At 34.4% G+C, this 11,478-nt stretch overlaps 2 protein-coding genes and 1 non-coding gene across 3 annotated transcripts; 2 read left to right on the forward strand and 1 right to left on the reverse strand.

The window, feature by feature from the left end:
* Positions 1-404: 404 nt before the first annotated feature.
* On the forward strand, positions 405-4,327 carry LOC122579147 (protein SIEVE ELEMENT OCCLUSION B-like). The gene is made up of 7 exons (XM_043751258.1): positions 405-663; positions 740-862; positions 1,303-1,751; positions 2,480-2,589; positions 2,676-2,818; positions 2,914-3,396; positions 3,485-4,327. The coding sequence occupies exons 1-7, from the start codon at positions 442-444 to the stop codon at positions 4,100-4,102; spliced, it is 2,148 nt and encodes a 715-aa protein (XP_043607193.1). The 5' UTR covers positions 405-441; the 3' UTR covers positions 4,103-4,327.
* Positions 4,328-4,532: 205 nt separating this feature from the next.
* On the reverse strand, positions 4,533-5,910 carry LOC122579626 (protein MHF2 homolog). Its single transcript, XM_043751832.1, has 6 exons — positions 5,805-5,910; positions 5,654-5,702; positions 5,518-5,558; positions 5,315-5,354; positions 4,925-4,978; positions 4,533-4,800 (listed from the first exon to the last, which is right to left on the reverse strand). The coding sequence occupies exons 1-6, from the start codon at positions 5,823-5,825 to the stop codon at positions 4,697-4,699; spliced, it is 309 nt and encodes a 102-aa protein (XP_043607767.1). The 5' UTR covers positions 5,826-5,910; the 3' UTR covers positions 4,533-4,696.
* A 49-nt stretch (positions 5,911-5,959) lies between these two features.
* Positions 5,960-6,046, forward strand: TRNAM-CAU. Its single transcript is given in 2 exon segments — positions 5,960-5,997; positions 6,011-6,046. It is a non-coding gene; the product is annotated as a tRNA-Met (tRNA).
* Positions 6,047-11,478: the final 5,432 nt, after the last annotated feature.

The following is an 11,478-nucleotide window of genomic DNA, read 5'->3' on the forward strand; positions in this document are numbered from 1 at the left end:
AGTTTACATAGCCGACGTGTTCTTTGGCTGAAACCGTAGTGCTCTTAATTAGAACCAAAATCAAGATGCCATTTCCCAAAGGGCCAGAAAAATGGACAAAACTTACGACCTCATTCAGTTACTCCATTTTTGTGAATCTTGCAGTGCTTCATAAACTAAGTAAACGAGTTCAACAATCACGTCAACCTTATATGCATGACTATGTTAAACCATTCCTAGGATACATAGAGGGACCACCAGCTTCTAAATACTTATCCAAAGGGAAGATAGCTTTAAATTTAGGGTTTACACCTATATGCAAGTAAGGTACTTAATCCAATTCTAGCTTTGCAATATTCCCTATCTTTTCATCATTATATAATGCTTAGACATGGCGTAACCAGAGCACAACACTCCAAACTTACCTCCTCACTGTCTTCGCCCCTTAAACTTTAAGCCAAAATGGTTCTCGACAACCTCCCAAAAATGCAGCATCAGCAGCCACAGCAACTGGTTAAGAAGGAGCGGCGAATGTTCGCTTCCTCTGATGACCATGCGATGATGAAGCAGGTTGAGGCTACCCATTCACCTGATGGCCGGGATGTTGAACTGGAGCCTATTCTTCGTGTCATTGAGGAAACACTCCATCGTGCCATTCCCACAGACATTCATGGAGTCATTAATGTATGTATCATTTGATTTGTCTTACACGCTTATATTTCCCTCGGGTGCTTAATTAAGTCATACTATTTCATTGCAGGGCACACATAATGGGCATGTTGATGCAACGGCTGCAGAAGAGAAGGCTGCTTTCTTCGGCTATGATGATGTTGATGGTATCCCAGATGGATTGGCCCATGTGATCCACAAAATTTCCTGCGAGGTTAGTTTCTAAAGTACCGTTACATATCGCAATATCAGCCTATATGCTTATGACTGGGTTGATTCTAGCTATATTATCCCCAACAGATCAAAGTGTTAGAATACAAAATCATATATAGCTTAAAAGGAAACATGCCATATTGGTCAGATGTATTAAAAATCGTCCCAAATGTACTTCAATCTGTCAATAATCTGTCATTTTATTCAACAACTAGTTTGTTGTTCACAAATACAATTAGTGAGTCTGCCCGATCCATTTTGACTTGTACCAAATAAGTACCCATTTTGATCTGTTACCCAACCTGCCTATTATGCCACCTCTAACTGATATAGTGATATGGTACAAGCTGGTAAATCATATTAACAGATGACACATGAATGCACAAAGTACCAGCTACACGAGCTGCAAGTCTGCGACTGATTATAACTTTTTTTTGGCAGTTTTCTTGCAAGTGTTCAGGTGGAGCAGATGCCCATGCGTCAACAATAGCAATCCTCAACATGCTTTCGGGCTACACATGGGAAGCCAAGGTGGTGATATCGTTAGGGGCCTTTGCGGTCAATTTTGGAGAGTTTTGGCTTGTGGCTCAACTTTTTGCCACCAATCCACTTGCTAAATCCGTAGCAATGCTCAAACAATTGCCAAACATCATAGAACATTACAAATCACTCAAACCTCGATTTGATGCTATTAATAACCTTATTGAGGTTATGTTGGATGTCACCAAGTGTATCATTGCATTCAAGAACCTACCTTATCAATATCTCCAGGATGACACACCACCCAAGTCAACAGCATTGACTCATATTCCCACTGCAGCTTATTGGTCAATCAAGAGTATGGTGGCTTGCGCCTCTCAACTAACAAGCTTACTCGGCATGAACTATGAGTAAGCTTATTTCTTTTCTTTTTACAAATCAAGAACAAGTCAGTTACAGACATTATATGACCTAGTAGAGATGTAAAGATGGATGCGGCAGGAAGGCTGGGTAACGAGTCAAAAATCGACTCGGTTCAAAAAGGTTATTTTCGAATGTCGAAACAGATCAGGCCTCACTAATATAGTACTCTAAATATCCAAATAAAACAATTGATAAGCTTTGTATTATTAAAATCTGGTTTAATACGTTTAGCCCATTTGAATCATTCCCCTTTTAGCTAATCTTTTTCCTATTCAGTCAGTTTAAGATATAAAACAACCCAAATCGACCCTTTCTCGGACAGCTAGATTGATGTTTGAAATAAACAGAATCGAGATATTTGAGCATATGTGTGTGTTTTAGTGTGTGTTAATGGAGGTTTGAGTGTTTGACTATGTGTTGTGTGTGAGAATGGCGGTTACTAGTGTGTGTTTTGAGAGAGAATTAAGTGTGTGAAAGTGGAAGATTGGAAATAATGTTGGCAAAAGGTTACAAAACACATGTGTGAAGGGTTTATATACCTATTACACAATTTACATTCTAACCCCTTCCACACTTACAAGAGTTACAATTAAAGCCCAAAATACAAATTAACACTACTACAACTATAATTCTAACAATGTTGTCACCTCTACTAACTAGCATATGTAAGCTTCACTCTCTTAAACAAGATATAAATTGTTATACCTAAATGCAGGTACATCACAGCTACCTCAGAGGCATGGGAACTTTCGAGCTTGGCTCACAAGGTTAACAACATTCATGAGCACCTCAAATCACTACTCCTCCTTTGTTATCAAAACATAGGCAAGTCTCTAATAATTTTTGAAGTTCTAATAATCCTAGAAGAAAATCGAAATATAGTTAACATTCAAAAAAATTTGTTGCTGAAGAGGAAAAGCAGCACGATGAATATTATCTCATGCTCGGGCGAATCTTTGATGCACCTCACTTAGACAACTTGAAGATTGTCAAAGCTTTGTTCTGTGCCAAGGATGACATTCATCCACTTATTGATGGCTCGTCGAAAACAAGGGTTGATATCTTGATTGATTTAACTTTTTGTGATCTTAAATTTACTTTGGATTAACTTAATTAATAAAATTGATTCCTTCATCATGATTAAAACAGGTTAATGTAGAGGTGCTAAGGAAAAAGACTGTATTGCTGCTCATATCAGACCTTGAGATCTCCCTAGAAGAGGTTGTCATTCTCACTCAAATCTACAAAGACTCAAGAATACAACCAGATCTTCAATACGAGGTTGTGTGGGTCCCGGTTGCGGACCCCCTGATGACATGGAACGATTCACACCAACACAAGCTCGAACAGCTTCAATCAATGATGACATGGCATATGCTATACCACCCCACATTGCTAGAACCAGCAGTTATCAAGTACATCAAACAAGTTTGGCACTTCGAAAAGAAGCCGATTTTAGTAGCGTTAGATCCACAGGGCAGGGTGGCATCACCAAATGCACTCCACATGGTCTGGATATGGCGAAATAATGCCTACCCATTCACTAGTATCAAAGAAGATGCACTGTGGAAGGAAGAATCATGGACACTTGAGTTATTGGTCGACTCCATTGATCGATATATACCACGATGGGTAGATCTATACTTTGTACAATTTTAATAAGTTTACTCCGTGTAGGCATGTATATCACATTTATTCTAAATGCTGTACATTTTGCCAGATTACTGAACAGAAATACATATGCTTATATGGAGGGGATGACCTAGATTGGATCAGAAGATTTACAAAGATAGCATCAGATATTGCTAGAGCTGCAGGAATCACATTGGAGATGGTTTATGTGGGAAAGAGCGGAACCAAGGAGAGAATAAGAAAATTAAGTGCAACGATCAGTGAGGAGAAATTAAGCCACACATGGCCCGACCCAACTTCCGTGTGGTACTTTTGGACCCGCCTCGAGAGCATGTTGTACTCGAAAATTCAGCAAGGGAGAAATTTTGAAAATGATCCAATTATGAAGGAGGTGATGACCATGATGAGCTTTGATGGGAGTGACCAAGGGTGGGCATTGATATGCCTGGGATTGAATGAGATGGCAAGGGCGAACGCTAATTTGGCATATGCGAGCTTAAATGAGTATGGGAATTGGGAAGGAGATGCAAGAGAGAATGGTTTTGTCCCGGCTTTAAGAACATACTTAGCTAAATTGCATACACCTCAGCATTGCAACCGACTCATACTTCCTGGGATCAGTGGTGGAATTCCAGAGGTAGTGGTCTGTTCTGAATGTGGCCGAACAATGGAGAAATTCTTTATGTTCCGATGTTGTACTGATTAAGGGGAATGGTTATTGTGTTTCGATCGAGACTTAAATTATGTTTATCAGTTGTTTTAGTATGATGACCAGTGAGGAAGTGCTGTTGGAAGTGTGATGCTGGTTTGTAGTTTTATTTAAGTAACCATTGGTGTGCTATTCTTATTTCTACTTGCAATGTACAACTTGTTTTCATCTGTTTAATTTAAAGAACCCAAATTAATTTGAGCCCACTATATCTACATTCTTATATTATCCCGCTAATACGAACCACTAAAGCAATTTTTATGCTAAAAGTATAGTGTCCACACGGACCACACTAAGATAGTGAGGTTCTAATTTCTGATAATCAAAACACGACAAGCAGTAAATCAAATTTTAAAAAAAAAAGGTGCTATCTTCGGGACGGTATCAGATAATTCTTCGGTATACTAACAAAAGATGCAATGAGTAGTGATCAGAAAATACTACTTAAGATTTTTCACTGTTTCCATAATTAATGTAGCTCATATATATCTTTGAGTAAATCGATTTATATCATGCAAAAGATCTGCATTCACAAGAAAAACCAACACTGAAGTCATGGTAATGCCTAATCCTACGACCTCGTATAGTACCTTAGAAGTCTAACAGCAACTGAGGAAGTATCCTTTCCAGATGTGTTGCTTCGATCTTGTCTCCCCCTTCAGCTTCGGCAATAGTAGCAGCACGTTGAACAGCTTCTGCATTAAAGAATATATACAGCTTCATAAATTTTACAGGCAATATGCATTCATCAGTGCTAAGAAACTGAAAACAATCATTTCCCTTTTATACTAATAATCACTGGAATCAAGGTAGATCTACCTGTGACAAATAATCGCAGCAGTTCACAACTGAGCTTCACGGCATTTGAATTGGCTGCAACCAACAGTAAATAACTAAACATGAGAATCTATAACGAGAAAAAACGTTTGAATAAGATGAAAAAACAATGCGATATTACCTTGTATTAAAGTTCTTACATGCTTTGAAGAAATAACCAGATATTAATCTGCTTATTTTAAAGTAATGAATATAAAATAAACCGATAAACAGTTTTTCAAAAAGCGTTTTGTTATTGCTTAACTGTAAAACAGAAAAGCATTTATAACTAATTAAAATGCCAAACATGAAACACCCTCCCAACTAATCAGGTAACAAACCACCACTCAGCAAAAGTATATAATCAAATTACTACTTGAAAAGGCACCTCACCAGAAGTAGGTCGGTTTTTCTTCGATGTTCCTACTCGTTCCTGCATTCACACGAAAAAAACTAATCACCTAATTTACACCAATCAACACACACAAACATATCTATACATATACATATTATGAGAAAACACAGAAATCAACTTGTTGATACAAATTTATGTGTGTGTGTGTGTGTATGCAGAAATTTGAATGTGTATGTATTACCTCAGTTTTAGAAGTATCGACATCTTCATTCTTCTCTCGCTCTGTACAGAAACAAATAAATTTCAATTTTTCACATACAAAAATCTGTGACAGAAAATGAATAACAGAAAATGTAACAGAAACCTAACTAACTAACCGATTGCCTTTTTGGTCCAGATGTTTTTGAAGATTGCATAAATCAGTTCCTGTTTAATATTATCGTGTGTATATATATATATAAGTTTACATATAACATTATAAAATACAAAATTTGAGAGAAATGGAAAGATGGAGTTAGGGTTAAGTACCTGCTCAAAATTGGATTCCATGGCATTCAGCAACAAGTTTGATTTGAAGAGCTGGAGACGAGACAAGGAAAGGGGAAATTACAGTAATATAAGCAGAAAAAGAGTAACGTAACGAAATGATTAAAGAAAATTTGTATGTTAGAAGAACAACAAATGGGGTGGTGGCGCAGTTGGCTAGCGCGTAGGTCTCATAGCTACAGTGAGTGATCCTGAGGTCGAGAGTTCGAGCCTCTCTCACCCCATTCGTCTTTTTCTCTTTCCATTAAAAAAATTTTTTTTGTTCTATTGGGATTCATGTAAATCAAGATGTGTATTCAACGTTCGAATCACCTATTACGTCGATACACCTTTCAAACCGTTGTTAGTATGTATGCATTTGGTTACCTTGATCAACTATCTTAAATAAACTAAAATTTTGATAAATGAAAATTAAACATACGGAATAACCATATAAATTATTTAAATCATCGAAGTCTCTATCAATTAACACAGGTTACAAGATGTATGCCACTTGTATTATAATAGCAGCTAGTAAACTAAAAATTTCATATTCGCATACAAATCAATTGTTTTACAAGTTATATATATTAACAAAATTAATATATATATATATATATTAAAAACAAAGTATTGAAATTTGTGTAAAGAATAGTAACTTTTTCTTTTATTTTTTTGTAGGCCCCACATGTCTATTACTATTTTTTAATTGTTACTTTTAACTTTTATTTTTTTTAACCAACTCCAATTCGGTGGGTTGGTCAAGGTATCTTCTAAATCCACTATGTGGGCTCCGAATGTGAGTTTCCCCAATGTTTCGGATTCGAGTATTGGGTTTCTTATCTCAAGGCATTTTTCATAAGGAGAAGGTTGCAGATTTAGTAAATCGTTGGTTAAAATTGTCTCCAGCACATCTGAATCGAAACTAACTTTACAAAAAAAAAATATATTTATTATTTTTGTAAATTTATTTATTTTATTTCTTTAAAATATGTTTACACCAAATACTTTGATCTCTTACATTTTATACTAAGGATTTCATTTGAAATTGTAAGCACCCATTAAACCCTTTTTATTTTCGCATATTTTGGTTAGAAAATTGTAAAAAGAAATTAATATATCAAAGCCATATTTTTTCTATTATTATTTGTATTATGATCGTAACACATTTTGTCATTCTTATAAGAGCGTCTTTTCTGTATCATATTTCGTCATTGCTTCTAATACAATTATCTTAATAAATTTAGATCATTTTTTTAAAAAGAAAGACATCCACAAACGTCATGTCTCCCGGAGCAACGCCCGAATGACATACCTCGTTGTAGTTAAAATTAAACTAACGAAAAGAATGGTGGATCAACTTGTAACAAACCCAAACAAAGAAACCGTTTGTTTTGACCAATTACTCACACCATCCATGCTACCACATCTAGTCTCTTTGTTTGGGCCAACCCATGTTCTCATTCAATTTAAGCACTATAATAAAATGATTTCGATGAAATAGTACATAACTTCACAACCCACCAAATGGATTAACTGAAATCCTAACAAAGACAAAACCAGAAAAACGAACAAGATAAGATAACATGAAACATGAGACGTAATGCTAAATATAACAAAACACATGACAAGTTCCATTCAACAAGTGGTCCAAATGATCACAATCACGCATGTGAATGATGATCCTTTTTCCATATAACTTTCTTATTTTGTGCTTCTCATTACAACATAAAAAGAACAAAGATGAGATTATAACTTTTTAAGCCTTACATATTTGGTATGGAAAGATATATAGCTAGCTAGATAAGACCTGCAGATGAAAATTGAAGGGTACTAGATTGAATGGCACTTTACAAGTCATCATAGTATAACTTTTGCTAATTGCTGCTTGTGGGTTGGATAACATATCAACATAAATAATTTTTATGCCCAGTCAAACGGGTTGGTCAGTTTTCACCTGATCAACTCGTTTGACCCATCTGACCAACTCCAAGTTTGACCAGCGAGAGGGGAAATTAACCAACCATTGTATATGTTAGTTATGAGTTATGACATTGATTAATGTATATGTGTTATCTTAAAGGTTAAGAGAAGAACTATATGCTTACTATTTCAAGTATTTAAAGTGTAACCATCTTCATAAATAGCTTTAAACATGTAACCACTTAAATGTCGATTAGGCTATCTAGATACAAATCCTTTTTTAAAAGATTACTTTAATTATTCCATTTATGTAATTACTTGCAACATGTTAGAACTTAGAAGAACAACCAATCATATGTTTTTTTATCAAATAAGAGACATTTAAAAGTTTTTCTTCTTTATAAGTACAATTTCATTAATTGGTTCCTGAAGTCACGACCACTTGGTTGTTGACACAACTCGCATAGTCGCGTTTGAGTAACAAAATTTTACTCAACTTTTCATACTGAGGATAAAGTTACATAATCAGTTTTCTCATATAAATACTTGATTTTAAATCGATTAGCAGATGCTAAACTTTTTATTCTCTAATATGAGTTTGGTGATTTTGTTTGATAAAAATCTTATGTTAACATGATTTTGGCAAAGATTAGCATTCTGCATATGTCGTTTTGGCTAAACCAATAGTTAGGCAAACTTGATGGTATCGTACGTGGCTCATTAGATAACGAGCTTCATAGAGTTTACACGTTTCTTATAACATTATTTAGTCTAATATAACGTGACATTTACAGTTTTTAGGGAACATGCTTTTGATAGACGATAATGTATCAAATCTGATGTTTTGGTGGTCATTTTTTATATGAGTCGAAGCGGTATTGTACAATGCCATGTGACATATGCAATTATGCATGAGTATTTTTAACTTTTACGCACATATATCGATAAGATTGAGTATTTAGTTATTGGGAAATGATAAATCTATAAAATCTTTAGTCATCCATAACAATGTAAGCTTTATATAATTATACACTGTGCAGTATAATATATATATTTGTTGTGAATGACTAAAATATGTTATAGACTCCCCTTAATTTTAACTAAGAAAGTCATTTGTATATACTTGTAACTTTCATAATGTGTATAATAGGGAGTAGTATAAAAAGAAATTAAAACCATTCGGTTCAAACAGGTCTACAATAAAAAGAAATTAAAACCATTCGGTTCAAACAAGTCTACAAATATTATTTACACATGTAAATCATTTAGTGAAAACAGAGCGAGGGTAAAGGGTGTGGTCGGTTTTTTCTTTTTTATTTGGTAAACGTGAGGTCTTTTCGGATTCTTTGTTGTTCCTAATTTTAAATACCGGTATTTTGGTCATACCGGTCGAGTACCCGGTACCGGTATTACTGGTATACGGGCCGGTACGTACCGGCACGGTAATTTAATTTTTGTATTTTTATAAAATCTTACAAAACTTGTTACAATTTAACGAAAATAGTCAAAATACAAGTACAATCCACTTAAAAATAATACCAAATAGGTATTTCATAACAAATTATAAGGTTTAAAGTTTACAAATAACAAAACATAACATTAAAGTATCAAAAAATAATTTAAAAAAAAAATCAAAATACCAGTATTACCATTTCGGTAATATCGGACGGTATTGAATAGTGAAAATATCGGACAAAATACCAGGATAGTTGTACCGGGGTACCACCCGGTATCCGGTATTTCGGCTGATACCGGCCGGTACATACCGGTATTTAAAACATTGGTTCCTAACATGAAATTGGACAATCGACCTTGTGGAGCTGGTTCTTTTTAGCTTGTTATTTAAAACACTGGTTCCTAGCATGAAATTGGACAATCGACCTTGTGGAGCTGGTTGAAAGCCAATTTTGGTTAGTTTTGGCCAAAACTTGTACACCACTCCCTTTAAATTGGTATGTATTGGTAAATTTTGGTAAACTTGTACACATGACAAGTTTTCATAGTTAGCCAACTTGTCAAATTTTAACAACCGCATCTTTTATAGAGTATTTTTGTAATAGTATTAGATGAATGATACATATATACAAAGATTTATAACATATTTGTAGGATGTTGGATGATATAAGTATATAACAATCAAAATATTGTAGGATGTAGATGATATAACAATTAATATCTATACTTCCGTATTATCGTATACGGAGTAAATCATTTTGCTCTTTTTTAAAATCTTGAAATATGATTTGAATTACCTAAATTACCCTCCTTATTTACTCACTAATTTAAACATCTCTACCTAATATACTTGTAATACACTTAAATCTCAACCACTCATGTTTTTCTCTCTTCTCAAATTTCAACCACTCATTTTTTTCTCTCTCCTCTATAAATTATTTTTTCATTCAAAATATTTTATCTCAAAAATCGTATATCGATAAATTATAAAAACTGTGTGGGTGTTCTTAAAATTTCATGTTCTTTCATTATAGATGTCATTTGATATACTTTCGACGAATTTTTAAATCTGAGGGTGGAGCTCGTACGACTAAGATATTTGGTTATCACACTCTACGACTTATCACCTCCTATAACCTATCACCGCTACCATCTCACCGCCGTAATGCGCGGGTACTTTCTCTCGTACAGTAAAATATGTTCGCTAGATTTTTGAAATTGACGGCTCAAGCTCTTTCATGGTCGGCTCATGGTGTCACCTTCAATTTAGTCCTATCAAAAAAGTTGCAATTTTGCTTACTTCAAACTTTTGCCATTTATCTATGCTTGTACTCATTAAATTTTACATCTTTATGTCATCAATCATGTTGCAATCAGTATAATTTATTTAAAGAATAAAAACATATACACATAAATTGCACCTATTGGCTATTGCTATAAAATATCATTATACAACTTTAACCAACTTATAGATTAATGGGTTCATCTTAGATATCACTAGAGCCAAAAATTTTACCGTTGAAACGAAACACCTAAAAAGTTAGAAAATTTTGTTGTTCATGTTCGCACACACTATGATAAAAAAAAAGAGTATGTAATACTCACTTAAATCCCTAGTGGATATTAGTATGAAATACTAATTACTTAAATCCCTAGCTAGTGCATTTAGAAGAAATAAAAACCATTTTATATAACCTTGCTAAAATATATTTTTTTAATTGTGTAATCTTGAGTTTATATTCATTAAGTCATTAATGAAAGCTTTTGCAATTACAACATTTGTGAATGCTATATAAAGTGCATTATTAAATACTCGTATATTTAAAGACTCGCGTAGAAAAATTTGTTGATAAAAATCTAATATTTTAAACCAACTGGGTTGGATAAGTAATTGGAGCTCATGTCTCTGAAAATAGAGGTCATGGGTTTGATCTTCATGCCCAGCAAGGCTGAAGGTCCTTTTCTACCTATGGTAGAACCTGGAAGCAGTCTCTCTACCTTTGGTAAGGGTAAGGCTGTCTACATATCAATCTCCCCCATACACCGTTGAAGACAGTATTGGGACCCAAAACCCGTAGAAGACGGCATTGAGAGTTACTTTACTTTACTTTTTAAAAATCTAATATTTTAAATCGTTGAAGTTATATAGTGCACAATTATCACTCCTATATATCATTCGTTGTCAATGGGTGGTCCGAGATTACCAAGTTTTAGAAAGAAAGGCATGATTTTAGGTCCAATTCTAGCATATGTCTGCCACATGGTTTCATGTTGTGTGTCAATTTGTCATAACAGCATG

The sequence above is a fragment of the Erigeron canadensis genome, chromosome 8, assembly GCF_010389155.1.
Source record: "Erigeron canadensis isolate Cc75 chromosome 8, C_canadensis_v1, whole genome shotgun sequence".
Lineage (NCBI taxonomy): Eukaryota > Viridiplantae > Streptophyta > Magnoliopsida > Asterales > Asteraceae > Erigeron > Erigeron canadensis.